We start from the raw sequence: 27,127 nt of genomic DNA, 5'->3' as shown, positions 1-27,127 counted from the left end.
TAAAGTACAATAATGTTAGAGACAATCACACACAGGGTTGGGGAGTAACGAAATACATGTAACGGATTATGTATTTAAAATTCAAAATATAAGTAACTGTATTCAACTACAGTTACAATTTAAATAATTGGTATTTAGAATACAGTTACATTCACAAAGTATTTTCATTACTGAAGAGATTACTTTGCGTTTTATTGTCATTTGTTTAATTAGTAATAATTAGTCCTTTCAGATGGAAAACATTTATACATATAAAACATGCGATCCAAAGTGCATTTGAACAGCAGTGAAACACTTTCTTATGATGTGTTACATTCATACAAGCAGACAGAGAGTTTTTAAGTTTGAAGTAAGTTTGGAGCAGAAGAAATAGAAATAAATCTTGTGTAAATTGTCAGCTTTACGCTAAGCTAAAATGCTATTTCTAGCCATTTTACATGCACATGTTACCAGTCATGATCATAATTTTTATCAAGAAAATTCAAGTTAGATCATAGACTCTTTTTTTCTAGTAAGACCTTTAATATTAGGGCAAAAATCATATTCTTGATAATAATTTTTGTATTGATTTCCTGTAAAAATGTCCAAGATCAGTTTGATTGATCTTGTTTTAGAAACAACACTGCATAAGATATTTAGGTTTTTCAGAGAATGTATTTTTAACATGTGTATTTAGTCTTACTGTACTGGCAGAGTTTTTATAGTCAAAACAAGTGAAAAATCTACCAGTGCTGAAGAAGTAATCCATAGTGTTTAGATTACTTCACTGACCTTGAGTAATCTAACATAATACGTTACAAATTACATTTTACAGCATGTATTCTGTAATCTGTACTGGAATACATTTCAAAAGTATCCCTCCCAACCCTGATCACACAGAAGGTAACTTTCTGGGAACAAGTCATCTCTTTGTACTGAACCTGCATCCTATAATTTTTTTTAAGACCCTGTATATTTATTCAATCGTTTGCAGGACTCCATTTTTCCAATTCCTGTAAATGGTGGTGTTCATTGGGAACTATTGCTTTATTTGTCGCTAAGCTGATAATGAGACATGCCAAATACAGCTTAATGAATTATGCATGAATGTTCTACTTTCTTGCCCGCATTAGACTGACTTAGATACATCAGGTTCTGTGTTTGAAACATTCTGAGAAATTGAATTGCACTATACTGCTGGATATTATAATCAGTTATATATCAGTTGAATAAGAAAGATTGTACTGTGAAATGGACCCTTTCTGATACTGTCCAAAATACCTGTGGATCATATAAGGGCGTCAACCAGCAGAGATTGTTTTCACCTAAAATTTGTTGTGATTGCTAATTGAAGAGTTATGAGGGACATAGTTTTTGACAAACCTGTCAGGATACAATGGTTTGACATTTCCCCAATCTGATCCACCCAAGCATTACTCTCAATCAGATATGAGCCAATCACAATATCAACGCTGCCTCTTCCAGCCGTCAATCACTATGATGCCACATATTGACTGGGTACTGGTAGATGAGGATGGCTCCAACTCCGACCAGTTAAAAATAGCATTGAGTATTTTAAACATGCACTATAAACAACACCATAGGAACCAAAAAAGCAGCACTGCTTACATTACAAAACTCTAAATTACTGTGTAATAATATTAGAACTGTAGTGACTGCCTCCATTAGATTTACCGTAACCCCTGTAGAGAAGTAAATTACATATTACAAGGTGATACCAACTGGGTTCACTCATTATATTGTATCTACTTAAACATTTATTTATTTTAGTACTACATATTTTTACACATGGCAAGAGCACTATAAAAAAAACAGCCACATATTTAACCATTTGTGGGAGTGTGTTTGAGAATATTAAACTGTTTTCTTAGATGTATAGAGGATGCCACATGGCAATTTGCTTGCGTGGATTATCTAGCTTCTGTTTCCAGTGTTGCAGGACCATGCCGGAGGTGTGGAGCCCCAGCATACTGCGGCCCAGGGGGAGCAGGGTCCCAGGACTGGCCAGATTCAGTACCTCCAACTCTATACTGGATTTAGCCAGAAGCTCGCTGGGCAGCTCCAACATTATCATCTCGTTCCAGACTGGATTCCTCTTGTGATTCACTTGCCGTGTTTGCTTCTTCTTCAGCTTGGCATTTTGATGTTTCAGGGTCAGTTTTACCGATAGATCTATAAGTGAACATGCAGGGCACAGTTCTCTGTGATTTCGCCTGAAACATTGTCATTATTGTATTCTTAAATGTATTAAATGTATTGTATTCTTAAATGTATGTATTTAATGCAATACATTTAGCTGCTGAATTGCTGGTCCATTTCCATCTCAGAATTTAATTCATGGTACATACTATTGCTACAGACCTGTCACTCTGTCAGTCTGTTTTTTTTTCTGACAGGAACATGGCATCATTTTCCCACGTCTTCCTTGTGTTTCTTTGTCTGTCTTTGTGTGAGTGCACAATTTCGGTTGTATACCCTGCCGTGCGCTCTTCGGTCTATCTTGTTTCATGTCGGGAGCACGGTGTCTGGACCCTGACTTCCTGTCTGGTTCGGTTTCAGTCCGTGTTGGGATCCGGACACTTGTGCTCCATGTCTGTCTGTTATTGATGTGGATGCATTGCACATATGTTATTTTGGCAGCATGCACTCACGTCAATAGCTTGTCTGTCTCTCGCGAACATGGGTGCGCCTCGTGTCACACTCTTGTTGCATTGCGCTCGCAGTTCGTGAGCCGTCTTCATGTTGTGCTGAGGTTCAGTCACTTCGGTCTAAGGTGTCTAGTCTGTGTGTGGCCGAACTCTTGCACAGGTGTCCTGTCTTGTTTTTGTCGCCTGTTGAATGCATCGCGTGGCGTTTGCATGCTCAGATTTCGTTTCATGTGAGAATGTATGGCATCGCTTTGTTTGGCGTTACTACGCATTCTCTCATCTTGTTTGTCAGTTGGCATGGGCATATGTTGCCTTGCCGATGTGCGCTATATATATAAGTTTTACACCGGAATTTCCTTCCTGGCACAACCCTCTGTGGCTGGGGAACTCTCACTCACACACACATATCGGCAATTTAGAGTCTCCAATTCACTTAACCTGCTGTGTGCGTTTGGGTCCTGAGCCTCTCTTATTCCTGACAAGTGTATACTTTCATTTGTGTACATCTGCTTGTTGGATAATACAGATGTTATTATATGTATGTAAATAATAGTTGATTTTGGAATGTTTTAATGTTCGCAATGAGTTGAGTGAAGTTATGGTTTTATGTTGTTGGTAAATTGTATAATACCTATGTTGTCTTTTAGTTTGTCGGACTGAAGTCCTCTTGCCTTCATTACCACCACTCCAAGTCTATTGGCTGCTGGTAGATAACTGAGTGACAACAGTAGCTCCCCAGATGATGATGTCACTTCCTGCAGAGAAAGGAGCAGGAACAACAAGTCTTAAAAGACAGATAAACGTTGCGTCAAAATCTTGGAATAAATCTTGGGTCAAATTTTTGGAATAACAGACTTGAAAGCCTTAAATCATTTTGTGGCCAGTTATTGCTTATTTTCTCGCTCTGTTCACATACACAAATATAGACAGAATTTGTTCTGTATATTCACACATTTCTCATTTTGCTTTGTGTAGGTCATAACCCTCCCCTATTCTCTGTGAAAATTGAAAAAGAGTGTGTGAACATCTTTCCAAAATGAACAAATAAATAATTTAGAGTGGCGCATTTATACAACCCTGTGCAACCTTCATCATAATCACAGGCCTGGGCCATCACATACATGCACACAAAACACACACACACACACACACACACACACACACACACACACACACACAAACACACACACACACAAACAAAAAACCTCATCCAGCCCCTTACTGGCCGCTTGTTTAATTGAGCCCCTTTTATCTATCTTTCTCTCTCTCTAGGTTTGTGTTTGTATGTGTGTTGGATGGAACCAGATCTCCGCTGAGAGGTGTGATGATGCAAATAAAGATCTCCTGCTGCAGAGGTCTATGACATCATCAACAGATCAGACATTAGTGGGCGTGGAGTGCATGCTTACGTTGTGTGTGTATGTGTATGCCAACAAGTATGGCCGGGTACCCAAGAAAGTAATTTGAAGCATGTATCTTAAAGTAAACCCCAAGATTCTCTTCTCTTGCCACATTTTGTGAGCAATAAGTGTTATATTTTGTGGATGTACAATAAATCGTGAATTGTTTCTGAACTGAACTGCCAATATATGCACTGAAAATCCACCATGTGACACATAAACACACATTCAGCATCCCATCTTACACAAAATAGCCTAATTTCCAGTTAATTTTTGTTTTGCATAAATTTCATCAATCTTGTCCAGATCTCAAAACCCTCAAAGATGGTATAAAGTGAATATGTTTAGATGGTACTTTATTATTACCCTGTGGGATATTGAAGAAATAATGTAGCTGTTTAGTGTGTGTGTGTGTGTGTGTGTGTGACTTTTTTTAGTTTACAAACTGGTAATTACAAGGGTATTATGCTATAAATGTGGTTTATGAGGACATTTCTTGTGTCCCCATAATTCAAATCACTTAAAAAATAATGTTTTATTGAAAATGTAAAAATGCAGAAAGTTTTTTTGTGAGGGTTATGTTTAGGGGTAGGTTTAGGGCATATAATCTATACGTACAGTATACAAATAATTATGTCTATGGAGAGTCCTCATAAGGATAGCAGCACCAACATGTGTGTGTGTGTGTGTGTGTGTGTGTGTGTGTGTGTGAGACATTCTGACACTAAACTCCAGCATGATTCGCACTATCTGACTTTTCCATCTCTCAGTAGACCCCGAGACTACTTTCATTTTCAAACACACACACACACACATCATATGGTCTCAGTCAGACTGGGAACACACTTAAAAGAAATATTGATGAATCAGAAACATAAGGAACTGACACTTTCACAGAGCCGCCATGCTCAACCAATAAATATAAATCAGTTCACTGTATGCATTTCCTTTCTTTCCTTGCTCTTTACCTGCACATACAGCTATTATTTATTTAGCAACATTTGACGTTATTTCTATTGAACTTTTCTTGGCTTTATGTCTCATCTGATTGTTTTGAATGCTACATGTACAGAGTATTGTTCCTCACCTGTTTGGGTGGCTGTAAATCAACCCAGCAGTCAGCATCCAACATCATGCTTACATCTGCCAACTTAAAGCGCATAATACCCAGAGTAGAATTCTGGAAGAATCGATCACAGCAGTGAAGAGAGAGCCCCACCTCTCCATCCAGGCCATCGATGCCCTCCACGGGCAAGGAAAACACCAGCTCCTCTCCCCACTCCACTCGTGCTGCCAGCTTGTGCACTGCAGTCTGGGCATGCTTCTGCTCATCAGAAACACTCACACACCCTGAGATAAAGCCCTCACATCCTGCTGATATATCCACTGATATATTCTCCGCTACAGAAAAAGAAAAGAGAGAAGACCTGAATGATGATGATTCATATTATAATGTGGAGCAGGATGACAAATTGGGCGTTACGAAACCACAGAGGCATCAATTGTTACTTGTTCACTTTTTTATTTAGGAATTTCTCATTCCTTTATAAATCTCAGCCAGCATGACTGATTCTCTCACTCTCATTACTCTTTGGATGAGTAGAATATAGGTTTTGAGTTTAAAGCAGATTTACTCTCATTAATTATAATGATGCGTATCAGTCACGGCTGCAACCACTGACATGGTAATTCTCTGATTAAGAGGGTTTAAGCTGAATGAAAGAGCCCTTTATTGAAGAAAATATTGGTTTAATCACTCTCTGTTCTAGTCTCAAGTAAAACCATTGTATAGTGACAAACCTGTTGTTTATGTGCATAACAGCACACCTGACTGAGCCATGAGAAGATAAAGAGAAGCGCTCAGCTTAAATTTGGGTATATTGAAAAATGCTTTTATAGAGTTTAATGGGGTTGAACATAGAAATAATGTGTCACCAAAGTTTGTGTTTATTACATCTTATCCACACTGCAACAACTTTTTTCTCTACCAATAACAGACTTTCGAAAACGCTCGACTACAGTTTACAGCTTTTTTTCTATACAACACAAATACTGAACATAATTAACATGCAATTTTTTTCAGATGAAATACCTTTATCTGTCTACAAATTAAATAAATGTAAAACACCTGCTTACAATCTTTTAATTTTACACAATTAGTGTGTGAAGTCAAGGAGCACATTTGTTACAACTGTCCTCATACCAGGTATGTTGTAACACTACCCCAGGACAGTCATTTGTAATGTGCTAAATAAGTCACTATACCTTACTTCACCCTCCTATTGCATTCGGGTCATTTTTGACCCAGGAGAGGTAGATAATAATTTCTAAATACCACGTTTTTAGTGCTGGAATTAAACTTTGTGACTTTGTCAAGACTATCAAAATACACATAATTTATTTATTTATTTTGTAAATTTGTTATAAAAATTTTGAGATATAACCATTTAAAAAAAAAAATCAACTTTTGCATTCGTGGGTCATTTTGACAGGAAATCAATTGTGGCTTTAAACATGGTATCATGTAGATTTGTTTAAAAAAAAAAAAAAAAAATGTAACATCTATGAATTGTTTTTTTTTTTTAACACTTTACTGACATTTATCCTCTTTCCCACACTCCCTCATACTCTTTTTTTTTTTGTCTCTAACCGTACATTCACGCCAGAGGCGGCGAGAGCGTCAAATCGACCGGAAGTCATTCATTTTCAATGACAGCCAGCGTCTCTCCGCGGCGAGAAGCAGCGCGGCGAGTCTTGGGCGGCGTGGGCGTCAGATGGAAGTTCAAGTGCAGTCAACATTATGGTAATGAGCTGTGACGCGTTTCGGCGGCAACCTATTGGAATATAGAAGTGCTCCGCTCTAGCGAAGTCTAGAGAACACAACCGTGTAAACTTTGGTTCCCACCAAGCATTCGTTCCGAAGATAAAATGGAGGAGAAACGAATTATTGCCGTGACGGGTTTCCCTGTAATATATGACCAAGACCACAGTTATTACTACAAATGTATTTTATTTTTTATAACAAACAACTATAATTTTAATTACTTACTGCCATCGATCGATTAATTATTTTCACATTTTAAAGAGTACATGAGGATATACGCTACTTGTGATAGGTCGGCAAAAAGTAAATGGTCGACATGTCTGGATGTTTAAATTGCGGCCCATTTAAAAATAATTCACAAAACAAAGCATTCTGAACAAACGTTGCCGCCTATTTCAACTACGTCAGAGCGTCCACGAGCGTCCTTGAGCGTCGAAGGCAGGGCAGCCAGAGCGAATTTTGACGCTCTCACCGCTTCTGGTGTGAACGTACAGTAACTGGGACTGCATCTTGTTTGCAAACACACAAATACACATAGTCACACACAGACAGACACACACACACACATTCCTGTACAAAAAAAGACAGATGTAACAAACATTACAAATAAACTAAATCAAAGGTACCACTGCCTAAAGGGGTTTTGGCAAGAGCTAAATTTCATGCACACATTGTGACTTGAAACAGAAATTGTCCAGCTGAGAGCATACTCACGCATCAACATGCGACAGTTCATGCAAGTAAATAGAATCAATGTAGCTTAAAACATAGTAAAGAAGTATTAATTGTAGTATTGTATATGCAGAAATTTTTTAACTACACGATATGAATCAAGAAAAAACCCAAAATTTTTAATCCTGGAAATCCTCAACATAAATTAAAGGACCAAGCATCAACAGTCCTACCGAAGGCCTGTCTTTGGACAATAAAATGGTCAAGACACTCTAAACACCATAATTCAAAGCAAAAAGGGTCATTAGTCAGCAAGGCCCCCTCAGCATGACCTTCTGAACTTCCACATAGAGTTAAAGCAGACTTTTCCTTGAAAGGTTTCCAAAAGACCATCAGATTTGCACGACTCTAATGCTAACACATTTCAACTTAATCCAAGAACATTCTACAAAAATCACAGTACTTTACCGATTTAACCTTCTAAAATGTACAGAATGCATTTAAATCCACAATTTATACAATACCTAGTCTTGCCAGGTAATTCTGACAATTGCTTTGAACTGTGGTAAATTGTATAACTGACAAATAAATGATTATAGCCTGATGTACCTCTTTAAAATGCGTGTAATGTTTTATCCATGTTGTATAATTAAGGAATTAACCAGTATGATTTGTTACCAGGGATTTTCATATTTTGTTACCTACACATATAATAAGAATACAAAACAAATGACCATAAAATCAACTGTCGAAAAAGACAGCCCAGTTGACCATGTGACTCTGAAAAGTAACTTCTGATTGACGCAGGATCACCGTTGGGGATGCGGCCAATTTCAGTTCAAATGTTTCCAAACAGGAAGCTTCGCTCAGCTCTTCGCTCTTCTCTTCTTCTTCTGCTCTTCTGAAGCGCAGACTTCGCTCTGACTCTTCCCTCGTGGTCTTCTCTGGATCTTGTCGGAACCAGATCCATGCCATGTGAGGTCCAAGGAAGCTCGGGACTCGAAGTCCTGGGGAAGCCTCTCACTCTCCAATGGGAGTTGCAGATCCTCCATGAGAAGGCCTCGCTTCAAAGCCAACCTCATAATTCATACAGACATATTCTCCGATCATACAGAGGTCCAAAAAATCGACGGAACGAACTTTCGACCAAGAGCCAAGAACCAAACAACACATAGAACGCAAGGAAACACCACAACATGCAAGTACATCTACAATATTGTGCTCAAAGTGCTGGTGTATTTTAATACTTTGTAATACTTTGGGTAATCAAATAGCAAATCGATGTAGACTCCAATAAGGTTAAATGGTTCTTCAGGCATTGTCAACAGACTCCATTAAGTTCATTTTCACTGTATTGATCATTTATTTCACATTCTGTCACTCTTTTCACCAACCTGTCTCATGTATATATGTGTTAGATTAGATTTATGTTTAGAATAGAAATAAAGTTTGTTTGTGTTCAAAGATGATTTGACTTTGGTATATTTTGATAATAATTGATATTTGATATTAATAATCTCATCCCTGTTTCTACAAGATTTTGATTCAAAGCTGTACCTAAATATGTGATATTATTTTCAATAAGCCATGAGAATAATATCACTTCAATAAGTGAATTAATCATAACTCCCTTATTAAAGCTAATTCTTACAGTAGAAATGGTGAGCGGATACAACGAGACGTTGTATTACGATTTTAATGGTGGAGAATTTTATTCAGACAAATAATCTATTTATTTGTCATTTATCTAATTTATAGTGGTTGTCCAATGCAACTAATTCCATTATATATTTAATTACATAATAATGTAATATAAGGACAGTTTAATTTAGTTAACTGCTCACAAATTTCGAATTTCCCTTACATATAATTGTGTGAGAATGAGGGCACTTTAACGGTTCACTTCTAAATTCAGCATACCAAATACCCCTACATATTGTTGTATATGTAATGACCTGATAAATATCAGTCGCTTATTTTGCTTTGTAAGTTATTGTATTTTGTTGGGTTTGATAAAGTGCTTACTTCATATGCAATAATTTACAATAAGGTATGAGAGTTATTGAGGTGGATAATGTCTAGCTCTTGGCAATGTAATACGAATTATCATTTAATTACCTTGTGCTGTTCAGATGTGTCTGGTAATTTAGTAATTAAGTTGTGTTTTCTTTAAAATGTTTTAAGGATGTTCAGTACATAGGAAATGCTTACTAATCTATGTGTTAATGTTCGAGATTTAGTGACTAATAAAGTATCCTGTTGAATGTATACGTAATCACGCGAGGGAAAAAACCCGGGAGACAGAGTTGAACAGGGCACGAGGGATAGTCTGCTATACAGAGTTTGTGCACTTAATGCTTTACGTTGGACTAAATGCTTTAAGTTGGACCATAATTAGTTTGATCGAACATCACGCTCTCGGCGGAGGGGTTTGTGACTGTGAAACTACTACGGGAGATGTGTGTTTTACGCTGTGGAGCGAGCTTAGATCTGTTAGCCTCTCTGGCTAAGTTAGCTCGTGGTTTTGCAGTGTTGTGACATCGTCGTGGGAAGGACCGCAGACACGTTGTTTGATTGCTGTATGAGAGGAGACTACATCGGGAAGAGTTTCGCTGGCTGATGCAGGTGTTTTCCTATACCGGAGACTGTTTGGTTCTGAGTGCGGGACGGACGAAGTTGTTTAACCCTCGCTGTGCCTCTGCAGACGGAGTTCGCTTGACGAGAGAGAAATTTACAGACGCGGTAGGATCTGTGTGTTCTCTTACGAGAGGTTCTCTCGTATTGCGTAAGCTAGCTTACGCTACGGGAAAGATTAATCTTTTCTGAGATATTGAAGCCAAAAAATTATCCTTAATTTTTGTATCCATTGTCAACGCAGTGCGGCAGCTGCAGACCTTGAGCGGGCTATCTAGCGAGCTCATAGGTTGCTCTGCGGCAACTGCTGCAACCTATAGACGAGCTTGGGCAAACTTGCATCCAATGAGAGGCGTCCGCGCGCTCACTGCATCAAAGCCCGCCAAAATGGGCGTGACTAGAGTGCATATAAGCGTAGTTCGTAGGCTGGAACCCTGATTTTCATCTCTTCAGCGAAGCTCTTCGCATCACTGAACTGGAAGCCGCGTCGCCGTTCGAGGGGCATCAAGCAAGCGTGGACAGCGCTCGAAGAAGCCGGCGTCTTCACCACCTTCAGCCGTCCTGCGAGCTACGCCATCCGGCGACGTATCCTTTTTAAAAGCAAGCTAGTTCTTAAGAACTTCACAAAAGTGTACGAGCGTCTTTTTTAAGATGCCTCGCTCCACTTGCGCCTCATGCCGCGCTCCTCTCAGCACCGGAGACCACCACATCATCTGCGCTCTCTGCCTGGGACTGGGGCATGCAGAGCTCGCCCTCGCCGAAGGCGGATGCGATTTCTGCGAGGAGCTGCCGATGTCGACCCTGCGGGCTCGACTCGAAGCGCTCAGGACCGAAGCCGCCGCGCCGCCTTCCGTTCAGCCGTGCAGAAAAAAGCGCCGCTCTCAAAGGCTGCCGGAAACAATGGTAGAAGCGATTGCCTCGCCGGAGCCCATCCCTCGAGCATCGCCTTCACCCTCCCCGCCCACCAGCGTAGTTGCCGCCGAGCGGCTGCTCTGCTGCCATCTCGGACGAAGAAGCGGAGGATAAGGGCTGTTCCATCATGGCTTCGGACAGCGAGGAGTGGTCAGGCTCACACGCCTCCTCCTCGGCCCAGGAATCCAGCAGGACCCGCGCCGGAGTCGAAGGGGAACTAACACGCCTCCTCACACAGGCCGTCGACCGCCTCGGGCTCGAGTGGTCACCGCCCCTTGAGCAGGCACCCAACAGACTTGACGGCTGCTTTCTACAGAGCCGCCGCTGCGCAGCACCCACTACCCGGGCCGCTCCCTTCCTGCCGGAACTCCACGCCGAGCTTTCCAAATCATGGAACGCGCCTTTCTCGGCCAGGGTCCGATCCCACGTCTCCACCTCTCTTGCTTCGGTGGACGGCGCCACTGAGAAGGGCTACGCTTCCATCCCTCCGGTCGAGGATGCGGTAGCAGCACACCTTTGCCCGCCCTCCGCGAGATGGCGGTCTAAACCAGTGCTCCCGTCTAAGGCCTGCAGAACAACTTCCGCCTGTGTTGGCCGCGCCTATTCCGCCGCCGGCCAAGCTGCATCTGCTCTGCACTCTATGGCCGTCCTACAGATCCTCCAAGCGGACCTTCTGCGGGAGTGGGATGAGGAAAGTAGGCATCCAGAGGCGGTTGCAGACATACGGAGTGCTACGGACCTCGCCCTCCGCGCTACCAAAGCTGCAGCCCAAGCTATAGGGAAGTGCATGGCCGCGCTGACTGTGACCGAGAGACATCTGTGGTTAACGCTAGCCGACATGGGAGAAGCAGAGCGCTCTACGTTCCTCAACGCACCGCTCTCTCCATCCGGTCTCTTCGGCTCCGCGGTGAGTGGTATCATTGACCGGTTTTCAGAGGTCCAAAAAGCCACACAAGCCATGAATCTCTTTCTGCCTTGTCGCGCTAGCTCCTCTGCAGGCCGCTCACGTGATCAGCCTCCTGCACGAGCCTCTTCACAGCGCCCAGCTCAACAATCTCAGACTTCTCAGCGTCGACAGGGCGGCCGCCCTCGATCGCGCTCAGACAGCCGCCGCAGACCGCCGCCCCCCCGCGGGCCTCGATTTAAGGTAACGCTGAAACCAGAGCAATCGAAGTCTTCCTAACTTTGTTGAACAAACGACGGCTCAGTCCCGCCGCGGCCGGACCACCGTCAAAGCTTTGCCCCCTGTCAGTCCCCTTCTCTCAGGCTACTACAGTGGTGAATTTAGCAGCCAACAAGCCGGTGACACTGCCCGCTTGCCTGCACTCAAACGGCGTTTTCACGGCGACCCAAATAAATCTTGTAAAGAGCAAACATGTCTTATGTGTAGAAAATGTGCCCACAACCCAGTGTTCGCCCCTACACACAAGCATAACACATCCCGTGCCCCTATCAGAGCACGCTCTCATAAAGCGGTTACGAACCGCTCGAGCGTCAGAGTCAATGAAGGCGCCCACTAATGCGTGCGCGCGCCCATTCTCTGGCCGCTCTGTCACACGACCAGCCCTATGTGTAGAAAATGTGCCCACAATCCAGTGTTCACTTCTGCACACAAGCACTGCATGTCTCGTGTCCCCACCAGAGCACGCTCACATAAAGCGGTTACTGAACCGCTCGAGCGCTAGAGTCAATAAATGCGCCCACGAATACGTGCGCGCGCCCATTCTCTGCCCGCTCTGTTACACGGCCAGCAAACATTCCTCTGTGTGTAAGTCCCGTGCCCATGACTATGCTTGCGCATCACGTAACAGATGTGACTCTTTCCTAATTCATTCCAATCGGGAAGTCACTCACAAAACAGCCTGTTCATGCTGTCTGCGAGCAATCATGCATGAACACACTAAACGCGCTCACACATTTTGTTCAGCGATCTGTGTGCGGCAATCAGAGCGAATTGGCCATTCACCCTCTAGCGTTACACTTCAAAGCGTGAGAAGCTATTCCAGGGATATCCAAGTGGGTGTTAAGCACAATACAACAGGGCTATTTGCTACAGTTCGATCGCCGCCCTCCTCGCTTCAGAGCGCGGCTCAAAACCACTGTGAACACGGAAGCAGCGTGCATGCTTCGTTCAGAAATAGCAAGCCTTCTGTGCAAAAGGGCCATAGAGAAAGTGCCACCCTCTCTGAGCGAGTCGGGGCTTTACAGCCGTTATTTTCTTGTTCCCAAGAAAGACGGCGGCCTCAGACCCATATTAGATCTCAGGGTTTTGAACAAGGTGCTTGCAAAAAGACCGTTCAAAATGCTTACAATCAGGAAACTCCTCGCGCATGTGCGCCAGAGGGACTGGTTTATTTCTCTCGATCTGAAAGATGCATACTTTCAGATTCAGATAAATCCCCGTCACAGGCCATTCTTGAGATTCGTCTTCGACGGCCAGGTTTATCAATACACCGTCCTCCCGTTCGGCCTGTCCTTAGCACCCCGTACTTTCACGAAGTGCATGGATGCGGCGCTCGCACCCCTGTGGAGTCAGGGTTTGCGAATTTTGAACTATTTGGACGACTGGCTGATTATGGCACAGTCACATATGGAGCTTCTGTCTCACAGAGCAGTTCTCCTCAGCCATCTGAACAGTTTGGGTCTTGCACTCAATTGGACCAAGAGCTCACTACAGCCCAGTCAGACAATTTCCTTCCTTGGAATAGAACTAGACTCCGTGGCAATGACGGCTCGCTTATCTACACAGCGCGCGCGCCGTGTTCAGCGACTAGCCGCATCTTTTCAGATGAACAGCCTCACGCCTCTGAAGAAATTCCAGAGAGTGCTAGGTTACATGGCCTCAGCCGCAGCAGTACTTCAGCTGGGTTTACTGCACATGCGCCCGCTTCAGCATTGACTAAACACCCGCGCGTCTCGCCGGGCTTGGGCCACAGGCCGCCAGCCCATCAAGGTGACTCAGACCTGTATATCAGCTCTGCAGCCCTGGACAGTGGCCGAATGGTATCCGCGGGGAGTGACAATGGGAGCTGTATCTCGCCGAAAAGTCATCTCGACAGACGCGTCCAACATGGGTTGGGGCGCGGTCTGCGAGGGCTCTCAGGTTTTCGGCCTATGGTCAGTTCAGGAAAAGCTCCTTCACATAAATTGTCTGGAAATGATAGCGGTCGAGTACGCGCTCGTGCGCTTTCTCCCGGTCATTCAGGGTCACCACGTCCTGGTCCGTTCGGACAACAGATCTGTGGTATCCTACTTAAACCGTCAGGGCGGTGTCAGATCCAGGAACCTCTTCCATCTGACGAAACGCATACTGAGTTGGTCCCAGTGCCACCTGCGCTCGCTGAGGGCGACGCACGTGCCAGGCCACTTGAACGACGGCCCGGACAGACTGTCCAGAGACAATATTCCCCCAGGGGAATGGTCCCTGCACGCTCAAACAGTCCAGACATTATGGCACCTATTCGGCAGAGCAGAGATAGACCTCTTTGCGTCCAAAGAGAACTCTCACTGCCCAATATTTTTCTCGAAAAGCGAGGACGCACTGGCCCAGGACTGGCCCAGACGCCCGCTTTACGCCTTCCCTCCCATCTCGCTATTGCCACAGGTAATGCAGAGGATCAGGGAAACGCGTCACTCGGTGCTCCTCATAGCCCCGCGTTGGGAGAATCAGACATGGTTCCCGGAGCTTACGCAGCTGTCACTGACAGCGCCGTGGCCCATCCCAGTGAGAGCAGATCTCCTCTCTCAAGCTCGCGGCACAATCTGGCATCCCCACCCAGAGCGCTGGGCGCTGCATGCGTGGGTGATCAACGACTACCCGTCGCTCTGCCAGAAGGAGTAATAAACACCATCATACACACTAGAGCCCCTTCCACGAGAAGACTCTATGCGTCAAAATGGTCTGTGTTCTCAAAATGGTGCACCGACAGAGACCTGGACCCGCGGACATGTGGGGTGTCGTCGCTGCTCGTATTCCTACAAGAGCTGCTGGATAAGGGCAGATCCCCATCCACGCTCAAAGTGTATGTGGCGGCCGTTGCGGCGTTCGCTGAACCCCTGCACGGCCAGTCATGGGGTAAAAACGAGCTGGTCATCCGCTTCCTCAGGGGAGCTAGAAGGATGAACCCCCGCGCCCCCATCGGTTCCTATCTGGGATCTTTCTATAGTTCTCGAAAGTATGAAAGCCCCCCCTTTCGAACCACTTCAATCCGTGGATTTGAAATACCTTTCACTCAAAACCGTTTTTCTGACTGCTCTGTCATCAGTCAAACGTGTGGGAGACCTTCACGCGCTGTCTGTCAGCGCTGCGTGTCTTGAGTTTGGACCAAGTGACTCCAAGGTCATTTTAAAGCCTAGACACGGCTATGTTCCCAAGGTGATCGGTACTCTTTTCAGAGCACAGGTCATTTCCCTATCGGCGCTACCAACACCCGATAGCGAACGCGACGCCAATCTCCTTTGCCCGGTCAGAGCACTGAGATTGTATACTGCGCGCTCCGCCGCTTTCAGACGCTCTGAGCAGCTTTTTGTTTCGTTCGGAGGGCGCACCAAAGGTCTCGCCGCCTCGAAACAGACACTATCTAGATGGATAGTGGACGCTATTGCTGCTGCATACGCGTCAAAAGACCTGCCATGCCCGTTGGGCATTAGGGCTCACTCCACTAGAGGCATGGCATCCTCGTGGGCATGGTCCAGCGGGAATTCCATTCACGACATATGTGTGGCAGCGGGATGGACTTCCCCCTCCACCTTTTTCAGATTTTACAATATGGAAGTGCCCGCTCTGCGGGCAAAACTACTAGCGGTTTAATACGCTACAGCTCCCCTGGTGAGCTGCACTGATGGGTCACATTCCACACAGACCGGCACCGCCGCTCTGTCGTTCCCTTCCCACTATGTGCTTATGTATTACACAATCAATGACCCGCATTCTTGCCGGCCAAATATTATTTCCCCACTCATAAGGGCTCCCCTGGGTCCCCCCTTAATTCCCTGGGGCTCATACAGTGGATGCTTGGCGCGCACGGCGTTGACAATGGGTTCCCGTAGCGTAAGCTAGCTTACGCAATACGAGAGAACCTCTCGTAAGAGAACGTATCGGTTACCTAACGTAACCTCGGTTCTCTCTAGATGAGGGAACGAGTATTGCGTAGCTGGCCGTGCTCGCGCCACGAGCGACTTTTCGCTTCAGTCAATGAAAACCAGGGTTCCAGCCTACGAACTACGCTTATAGGCACTCTAGTCACGCCCATTTTGGCGGGCTTTGATGCAGTGAGCGCGCGGACGTCTCTCATTGGATGCGAGTTCGCCCAAGCTTGTCTATAGGCTGCAGCAGTTGCCGCAGAGCAACCTATGAGCTCGCTAGATAGCCCGCTCAAGGTCTGCAGCTGCCGCACTGCGTTGGATACAAAAATTAAGGATAATTTTTTGGCTTCAATATCTCAGAAAAGATGAATCTTTCCCGTAGCGTAAGCTAGCTTACGCAATACTCGTTCCCTCATCTAGAGAGAACCGAGGTTACGTTAGGTAACCGATACGTTTCACTCTACTCGAGGAGGTATTGTTGTTTTTTCACTCTATGAGCTCCAACAGTAAGCGCGCCAACGATTAATGCAGGCCTGCTAAAAGAACAAAACTAAAAGAGTGCACTCCGGTTATCATAGACTATTGATTTTATTACTCCGGTCTTTTCATATTGTTTTCTGTTTATTTTCATATTTGTTGTTCAACTGTTATGCGATTTTTTTCTCCCATAATACAAGGAAGTAAACTGAGCCATTGCATTCTTGTTGTTTGTTTCATCACATGCCCTGTATCTGTTTTAAACCCAGAGTATTTTTCAGTCACTCATTATTGAGAACAGAGAGTGAGAATCATAGTGTTCCTAGACAAGTTTATTATACAATGGGATGTCTCTTTCACCATTTCACCGAGCATTAGGATAAAAAGGGTTTAATACCTTATATGTCACTGTATAATATATTTGCTCATCACGAGCCTATGGTGAAAAGGGTTACATATACTAGAGTTGTATATTTGTTTTGATGATAATTAGTTGAAAAATAATATGTTGTTTTCATAACTTTTGACCACCAAGTTGTATTGAGCAGTTATGAGTAAAAGGACATTCATTCAAATTACTAGTGATTCTTACATTGGATATTAATATAAATTGTATATTATGTTATATTTAGATAAAATTTCAAACATGTTGATAAAAAAAAAGTTTTGGTTTTGACTTTTTTTTAAAGTGCATGTTATATTTGTCAGTTAACATGCCAAAAATATCAGTTTTTGACATGTATGAACATAGTTAATGACTTTCAATATTGTTTTCAAAGAAAACCATCGGGTTATGAATGATTTATAAACTTGAATTACACCTGGCCAAAATTGACCCGCAAACGTTAAAGGTGTATGCTGATTCTATGTGAATGTGGACCACGGTCACATTTTTATTTGCTGTTACACAGTCTTGTACTGAGAGTCTAGACTGGTGAGACATCTCAGGACACTTATTTCAGTGATATATTTCAGGGTGAAGGAAAATTTTATGCATACCAGCAAGATCCATCCATCCATCGATCCATCCATACATACTGTACATATATACTGGTGGCCAAAAGTTTGGAATGTCTAGATTTTGCTCTTATGGAATGAAATTGGTACTTTTATTCACCAAAGTGGCATTCAACTGATCACAATGTATAGGCAGGACATTAATAACATGAAAAAGTACAAAGTCCTTAAACTACTTTAAAGAGTTCTCATCAAAAGATCCTCCACATGCAGCAATGACAGCTTTGAAGATTCTTGACATTCTAGCTGTTTGTTTTTCCATTTCATCCCACACTTCCTGGAGCACTTTCCATAGATGTATCTGTCTTGTTGGGCACTTCACATGCACCTTACAGGCTAGCTGATGCCACAAATGCTCAATGGGGTGAAGATCTCTCGTTTACAATTATCTATTGTCTGTGTTTCTTTGCCCACTCTAAACCTTTTGTGTTTGTTTTTCTGTTTCAAAAGTGACTTTTTCTTTGCATTTCTTCCGATAAGGCCTGCACCCTTTGTCTTTGAAGACTGTAGTGTAAACCTTTGTATGAAATCTTCAGTTTTTTGGCCATTTCAAGCATTTTATAGACTTCATTCCTCAAAACAACGATTGACTGACGAGTTTCTAGAGAAAGTTGTTTCTTTTTTACCATATTTGACCTAATATTGATCTTAAGACATGACAGTTTATTGCATACTGTGGCAACTCAAAAACAAACATAAAGACGATGTTAAGCTTCATTTAAAGAACCAAATAGCTTTCAACTGTGTTTGATATAATGGCAAGTGATTTTCTAGAACCAAATTAGCAATTTATCATGATTACTCAAGGATAAGGTGTTGGAGTGATGTCTGCTGGAAATGGGGCCTGTCTAGATAGGATAAAAATTACTTTTGCAAATAGTGATGGTGCTGTTTTTTACATCAGCAATGTCCTGACTATACATTGTGATCAATTGAATGCCACTTTGGTGAATTAAAGTACCAATTTCCTTCCTAAACAGCAAAACCTTTATATTATTCCAAACATTTGGCCACCAGTGTATACAGTATATATGTACATACATACCAATGCATAATATATATCTATCTGGCTGTTTTTCTAATTCATTCATTCATTCATTTGTCTTAATTACATATCTAAGCTTTCTGACTGAATAAATGCTAATAAAACTCAAGACGTAGCTTTGGCAACCATATTTCTTATACAGTGGGTACATTTGCAACACACTGTCCCCGGCTGATCACCTTGCATGTTTGAATTTCTCAGTGAGCTTGCATCCTAGCAGGTCCGAAATATGTTGATTTAATGTTATCAAATCAATTATTACAAGGAAATTTTCCTTTCATGGCCACTCAGGAATAATGATTTATTCACAATGAAAGAGGAGCAAGAGTATCAGATCTTCCCAAATCAGATGTTCTTTACTAATTTCTTATCAATGTGGACTATATGTTCTTCAAAAAAACTAATGTAAATGTGCAAACTGATAATGACAGTTCAAACTTGCATTAGAAGAAAATATTAAAAGTGTTATAACTGGACACCCTTACAACTGTATTCGGTCTACCTTTCTTTGGACAATGATGACGTTAGGAAACTGAAAACTGAAAAGTTTTCAACCAAAAACATATTATTAGTGTGGACGCGGCCTTAGTCTGTGTTTGTGTGTGTGTGTTACGTGAGTCACTTAGATAACCTTTCTGCTGCTGATAAAATTGTAAAACTTTGCTGCTCTTTGAAAATGTGTGAGGGTTGTGTTGCCAGTTAGTCTTCTTACACCAACATAACTTCTACATTACAGCATTTCCACAACAATCCAGGATGTTTATTGCATCCTATAAAATACATGTTGGCAAATGATACATTTTCACCCATAGCTGTGTTACTATTCAGATTCACCCAGAGGCGTTTCCAGCATTGAAGGACATCCGGGGCTTAACAATTTTATTTTCACACTAGCAACCACTTCTCTGTAGTCCAAAGCTGGTGAGAGGGTATTCTTTGAGTTTTGCTCTGGCTGGGCCTGTTTCTACAGTTCCTAAATCTTCCACTCTAGTACTATCCTCAACATCCTCTCTCCTCCCTGAATCATCTGTGATGCAAAAGAACAGATACAGCACATAACTTATTGCAAATCAGCTTCAAACAACTAATTCATCAAGTGCTACATATGTCAAATTATAGACCAATACCACTGAAGAAAATGTATTGGGAAGAGCAGATCAGTGGGATTGCCCTAAGATCTGTCATGATTCTTGAATTTTCATGTACATTAACATAAAGTCATCACAAAAGAGTTATATTATAGTGAGTAAAGTGAAGTAAAAAAAATATTGAATATAAATAATTTATATTTTTTGACATAAATAGTCAAAATGATGTATAAGATCCTAAGTTAAAGCAATACACAAATGACTTTAGTCTATGTTCATTTGCACACTATGGCATCGAACTGTATATATAATTCTCATCATCTCTATGGGAATAATTAATCTGTCAAAATCCTTTCATTAGGATCATTGAGATAAACAATGTTTCACTTTTAACTTTCTCTAAAGTAAAGTGACTGATTAATTGTTACCAGTTTCCATGCCTGATTCTGGCACATCTGCTGCTGCTGCTGCTCAGTCTGTTGCTCATCTTTGCTACACTCTACAAAACCATTTAATCAAATCAAAGTGTATATTTACTACAAACTAATATCACAAAACAAGTCACACATACATTTTATGCTAATGCTTATTGGTTATCCTTAGAGAAAACAACCCCTGATAAACAAGAAAAGTACGCTCCGAACGGGGCTTGAACCGACATCTCAGCATGAGAGGCGGAATGCGCAAACAAGGAGGCTAGAGGCTACAACATGAAATGGTATTCGGTAGTGGACCTCTTGAGGTTTAGCCTACTGTGGGTGAATGCCAGCTAGATAATGATCTTAAGACTTTAAGGACAAAAACAAATGTGAATTCTTACCCACTGACTTCTTTCAGAAAAATCCCCAAAGCCTCATTTGCTTAATTTTTGCTGTCTTTCCTGCTAATTGCCGTTAACTCGCCACTAAGGAACGTTAGTTGATGTCAACGACTGTGCAAGCTCCTCCTCTACCTGCTGCATATTTAACAGAGAGGAAGAAACGGAGTCGCCCATAGGCTACCGACAGCAAAGGAACTTATTCTATAGGCTAGATTATGCCTATGTCTATTTTTACAGGCTGTATGCAGTATGTGCCAAGCCAAAGCACAATGAAATAAGGCAACTTATGATTTTGGGGGTTTACATAGGCTTTTGTCCGGTTTCATATTTGTCAGTCAACTATTCAAAATACATTCAGGGCTACACTCAAAACATTCGGGGCTGAAGTCCCGGCAAAATCGGCTGCCGCCGCCTCTGGATTCACCTGTGATCTTTCTAGAAACAGAACAAAACAAGACAGCATGTGTGTTACCCTCTATAATGACGATGTGTAGTTCTCCACTCTCTTTGTGCATGCTGATGGAGAAGTGCAGTTTGGGATATAGGATGGAGCTTCTTTTCGTCATTCCACTGGATTGTTCAGAATTGCAGTGTGTCTCATCTGCAGTATCTGATGTAAAGGAAAAGGATTTTCAATACATGAAGAGTATTTTCTGTAGCCAGCATTCTCATTAAAATCCTTTGTATTATTGAAACCAGAAAAGCATGACAGTTAATCACGAATGGATTATACGTTGATGCTGAATTCCTTAAAGAACAGAAACCTCTCTTTCTCTCTTTCATTGTCTGTGTCTGCTGGTGGGTGAGTAAATGTACATATCAGGCCTTGATCATTAATTGAAATGTTCTTAGGTAAATTATGTTGAAATTTTTAATGGGCATTATGACTAATTGTTCATACTTTTATGTATTTTTTAGGGAATAATTAAATTCAGCTCCATAAATAAATTCCACTCTTAGTTTATTGAAATAGATTCTAGCTCTCAGATTGACTGTATTCATCTGATCTCATCCCACTTGCTGAAGTGGACTGGAATGAACAGGAAAACTATCCACACCTTCCAGCCTCCCCCATTGTGTTGTAATGGTCAAGTAGATATTAGCCGTCATTTCCTTACCTTGCCACGGGAGGGAGAAGACATCCTCACATCCCGTTGCCTGGTTACAGGTGTCGAGCTCAGCAGCAGATGTGTCGTTGGCAGGTCCATGATCTTTGTAGTTTATTACCTCTTGAGAAGTGACTGAAGATTTGGGTCGGTAGATTTTAGGGAACTTCAAAGATGCTTGAGGCTGGATGGGTTCTGTCAATTTCTGGACACTAAACTAAAACATGTGCATAAGGGGAAGAGTCAAAAAATGTAAATGATGAGCTAGGGAAAGAAAGTGCACTGAAAAAGTGATTCCATTGTTTGTCAGGATGATTTAGTCAGATTCAAAAAATGTTTTGCCATTAATAAAATCAGTTTATTTAGATTTCACTATATGAGTGAACACTGAAAAAAATTTTTTACCGAAAACTCTGCTACATGTGGTGACATCTAAATTAACAGGTTTGATTTAAGTAAAAAAATAATCGAATAATTTAACAACACTGAATTAACCTGACATACATCAGATTTAACCAACAAAACTAATTTTAAGGTTTAGATCTGGTAGAAATACCCCTTTAAGATAACAATGGCAGGTCACCACTTTTTACAGTGTATGATTGATTAGAGCAAGGATAGGAAAACAAAAAGGGAGACTGTCTGATGCTTGAGATGTTGGTTCCTCAGAAATGTCTTATAATGGTCATGGAATTTTCAGATAACACTGAACATGCTAAAAACCATTCAAGTAATAATTGATCTTATCCACAGAAATAGACTGACCATGATGAAACTGAATGATCCATTAAAAAAGTGTGAGACAGAAGGGCTGCAAACAGTAATGGAGTCTTAGTATGAATTAATCCTTAAATGCATACCTCGGATATTTAGAGACTCAGGACCTCATTTGTGCCCTCACTTCTATAGTATTCCTCACTCTATCTCTTATGAATAATGTAACAAAAAATAAAAAAAGAAGCCAAAATTGCAAATGTTTTATTTTATTTTTTATAAAGTGCCAAAAGTGTATAGGATCAGATACCGAGGCATTTAAGAAAGATTTTTATTTTTTTTATTTTTGCACTTCCATAAATTATATTGTGATTATTATTTCATTTCAAGTTTACGACTGCTGGATATCTATTCCTTTGTTTATTACCAGAAAAATGTGTACTTTATTCACACAAATAAATACTATGTCACATTGATTTTCTGTGAAAAAGTGGTGAATCATCAGTATCCCATCTGCATGTACATATATATAATATACATTTCTATTTTTATTAGTTGTGCATCTATTTAAGAAAATTAAAGTAACTTATGGGTAGCTTATGTGTAGCTTAATATGTGTTTGACAGCCAGATGCATCTCATGAAATTTCAGTATGAAATTATTGAATCCTGTCCTAAATTGTCCTGATTTGATACATTATCTCTTTGATGTTTGAAAAATAAAACATCAAAATATATAAAAATATATTTTATTTTATTATTTTCTATTTGTCTTGAAAATATTTGGAAAATCTGACACTATCTGGGTATTTTGTAGATCCATTTGTAATAGATATAAATGCCGGGACTCTAAATACCCGAATATGTGAGAGTATTTGGTGAAATTCCCATGCATTTAAGGGTTAATTTATCAAACATCTCAGAATGAATGAATAAATCACAATTCATTAATTAAGCGCCAGTTATTCTCAGAGCCAGAGGAACTGAAAAATAGCTTCTTCTTTTTTTTTTTTTAAATCCATGAGGTAAAACTGGCCAGTCAATATTAGCAGATTTGTTGCATTAGTCATACATAGAATTCTTTTTTTCATATTAGATTCTCTTAATATTAAAACTTTTTCTGCACTCTGCATAATTGTATTCACCCTATAATGTCATATTCTTGAGACAGCTCCATTTTACTCAAAGGGAGACGCTTGCTAAGGACCTGTTTCATTGGGGTTTGATGTGTAGAATCTGACATAAAAAGCATGAATGATAAATATCAATACAAGAGCACTCCATTTCCCCCAGGTGGGAAGTTATCAAGTACACAAAGAAAGAATCAAGATAGAATATTCTTATATTCTTTCCAGTTTCCCCCACCTTCATCTTCATGAATAATTAATATTGATGCAATGAGATGACAGTGCTTGCCTACTCAGATATGAGACTGGCATTGACACTATATTATCTTGATACTCGTTAACATACAGTTTTCTAGAATTCAGCACAAGCATAGTATTCAGCTCTAGCTCCATCTGTCAGCAGTATAAGTCTATTGTGAATGTTTTGTGGACAACAGCAGAAACAGAGGATGGATAAAGGAGAGAGCAAGTCTGGACAGGGCTGACCGATGTTAGATATAGTCTGAAGATCAGACCTAATTGAAAAATTAAGACATATTGTAATGTCTATTGTTGATGTTGCTAAATCACTCTTCCTTCATAACAAATATATCCCTGCCTATATAGATTATTATTCACAACTGCATATAAATATTCACAAATTATAAGAGGGAGTGTGTGTGTGTGTTCAGGTATATATGGTTTACAGGTCATTTTTATAGGTTACACACTGGTATTTATGAGGGTATTATGCTATAAATGTGGTTTATGAAAAGGTTTAAAAAAACATACAAAATTATGGAAAATGTAAAAATGCCACAAGGTTTCGATGATGGTGTGTGTGTGTGCAGATATGTGAGTCGTGAATCAGGATATCATGGCAGATGTACAAATTTCTGGCACAGCACCAGTGTGTAGGCTATTCATGTACACGAGTGTGTGTGTGATTGTGCATGTGTATGTTGAGCTTGTCTATCTGTGAATATGTATGAATGTCAGAACAAATCTTTCTTAATCTAATTATCTCTTTGTGTAGGTGGGGGCGTGGTCAAGTGCCGATTTGTGAATGGAGAGCGAGAACGGGAGATGAGAACGGTAAAGAGTTACACCTCTGGGCAATGTAACTAACAGCTGTTCTGTGTTACAGTGAGAGGCGACAGAGAGATAAAGGGGAGCTGAGTGCCACAGAGGAGGAGAGGAGTGACACACTCTTGCTTGTGCTGTGTGTGCTGTGTGACACTGAAAAGTGACTTGTACAATAAAGACAAGAGAAGGTGGAAATTCGTTGGGCTTCCGCTTCCTCATTTCAGAGAGTCAAAGGACTTGTTACATTCTTATAAAAGCACTCTGGAGAAGATTCTAATAATAACGCACTTGTGTCTCAACATCCCTTGTGTGGTTGTATTTGGCATGAACTGCCTGTTACTGGACACTGAACTGGGAAATGTTTTTTGACACTATGAGGGTTCTATAAAAGAGCAGTACCGATCTGAGAGCTGTGATTTCCTTGTTTCTCTTCTAATATGCAGGTTTGATAACAATATTTCTTTCAGAGGGACAGAAATAATACCTGGAGACGAATGGTCTTCCCAACATGAAACAGGAATGTTAACTTTCTTATTCTGCCATAGAGCAAAATGAAGATTCATAACTGTGATAGAATATGAAAATAGACTATAAAAATAGGCTATTCTTGAAATGTACTTTTTGTTGTTTTGTTATAGCCCTTTCAGGTTGTCCATCGCTTTTACAGGATTCCCTCCACATATCTGAAACTATTAAGAACATCTCACCCTCTCCTTATTGAAATCGTAACAACCTTATAATATAATTATTTATAAACAATTGGTCATAAAATGTCAATGAAAATGGATTAAATGGGACAGTTTCAGAAATAAGAAGTCACTGAACAGCACCCTCTGCTAATGCATTTCAAAATGATCAGAACCCCTTTTTCTTTCTGATCCTAATTACACGAAGCACCAGTAAAAAAACTGCATAAGTGTGAGATGAGGTCCCATATATGCAGCCATCAAAATATTTTTTTATGTATTCACCATATAAGCATATTGTACAGAGACAAGTAGACAATTTCACAATCGTTAGTGCCAAAAATGATCCCTTCCTGGAGGCATGTGGATGCATTCTATGGCATATTCATCCAGCAAAGGCTTTTCAGACACACAGTTTAGATATTCTCAGTCTTTTATACTAGTTTTATTATAGTATCGCTGCCTCAGTGAGCTAACCTGCGTTATGTAAGCACTGCTTCCATCCTTTCACTCAGGTGAGTCAGAGCACATTTCATTATGTGCTTGGTTCATACTGTGTATTTTGTTTCCTTTTACAGTGTGTGTTGTGTACAGCTCTTGCTTGTCCAAGCGGACTTGTCTGTATCTGTCCTTAAATGTCAAATCCGGTTGCTGGTCTTGGCTCTTTCGTTCCAGACTCCATGTCTGTGTGTGTGAGTTTGACTCTTACCTGTGTGAGAGTGTGCAGAATGCTGGGTTTGGATTTCTCTGGGTCTGTCTCTTCTCCTCTCTCAATTTTCCCCTTCTTAAATATCTTGCAAAGCAGGGAGAGACCACACAGTGTCAGCACTCCAGACACGGTACCTAGTGTTGCCCCCAAAAGTGCTGTCACATACACAAGCATCCCCAGCCAGGAACAGACGCCCAAACACACAGACTAAAGTGCAGAGGAGATGACGGGAGAAATCAGGAGGAACAATCCACTCTTCACTGATGTGCTTCCATGTTCAGAGAGGAGGAGGAGAGAGGAGATGAGTGGAGGAGAGATGAAGAGAGCTAGTATCGAGAGGAAGAGTGGCACGTGTGCTTGAGCATGTGTGTGATGTACTGTCTGAAGCCAACTCAGCCTGGCACACAGAGCAAAATGGAGAGAGAGAGAGAGAGAGAGAGAGAGAGAGAGAGAGAGAGAGAGAGAGAGAGAGAGGAGATAATGACAGGGGAGTGTTTAAGTTTGCCAATCTCAACTGAGATTCATCCTCCGCCACCCTGAGGACTTAGTGAGAATTGGGCATTCCAAATTGGGGGAAAAAAAGGTGAGAAAATCTACTCACACACACAAAAAGATGATTCAGAGAAATGGGATCCACCTGAGCTAAATTGCAAGTGTCATAGCAAAGGGTCAGAATACTGTGAATTGGAATGCCAATGTGATGTTTCAGTTTCTTCATTTTAACAAATTTGCAAAGTTATCAAAAATCAGGTTTTTGCTTTGTCATAACGAGGTATGGAGTGTAGATTGATGTGAAAATATTTTAGAAATAATTTTAAGCATTTTAGCATAAGGCTGCAACATAAAACAATTTGAAAAAAAATTGAAGAGGTCTGAATACTTTCTGAATGCACTGTACATACAGTACACTATTAAGATTATTTTAATAATCACTGAAAAGAAGATCACACAAAAGAAGAATAAAGGTAGGGTTGGGTTAAGGTAAATATGATAATTATAACTATTCTAAATAGATAACGTTTATTTTTTTGCTTATTACATAAACATTATAGCTATGGGTTGGTGTCAACAAAGCAGCTGATCATGTTCTTCACTCTCT

The 27,127-nt window shown here is 41.3% G+C and overlaps 1 protein-coding gene across 1 annotated transcript; it reads right to left on the bottom strand.

The window, feature by feature from the left end:
• Positions 1-578: 578 nt before the first annotated feature.
• LOC127661506 (synaptotagmin-13-like) lies at positions 579-26,388 on the bottom strand. The gene is made up of 6 exons (XM_052152239.1): positions 26,029-26,388; positions 21,741-21,945; positions 21,095-21,232; positions 5,136-5,449; positions 3,280-3,403; positions 579-2,172 (listed from the first exon to the last, which is right to left on the bottom strand). The coding sequence occupies exons 1-6, from the start codon at positions 26,200-26,202 to the stop codon at positions 1,868-1,870; spliced, it is 1,260 nt and encodes a 419-aa protein (XP_052008199.1). The 5' UTR covers positions 26,203-26,388; the 3' UTR covers positions 579-1,867.
• Positions 26,389-27,127: the final 739 nt, after the last annotated feature.

This window comes from Xyrauchen texanus, chromosome 2 (genome assembly GCF_025860055.1).
Source record: "Xyrauchen texanus isolate HMW12.3.18 chromosome 2, RBS_HiC_50CHRs, whole genome shotgun sequence".
Taxonomy (NCBI): Eukaryota; Metazoa; Chordata; class Actinopteri; order Cypriniformes; family Catostomidae; genus Xyrauchen; species Xyrauchen texanus.
This window is presented reverse-complemented; position numbering and strand designations above follow the sequence as displayed.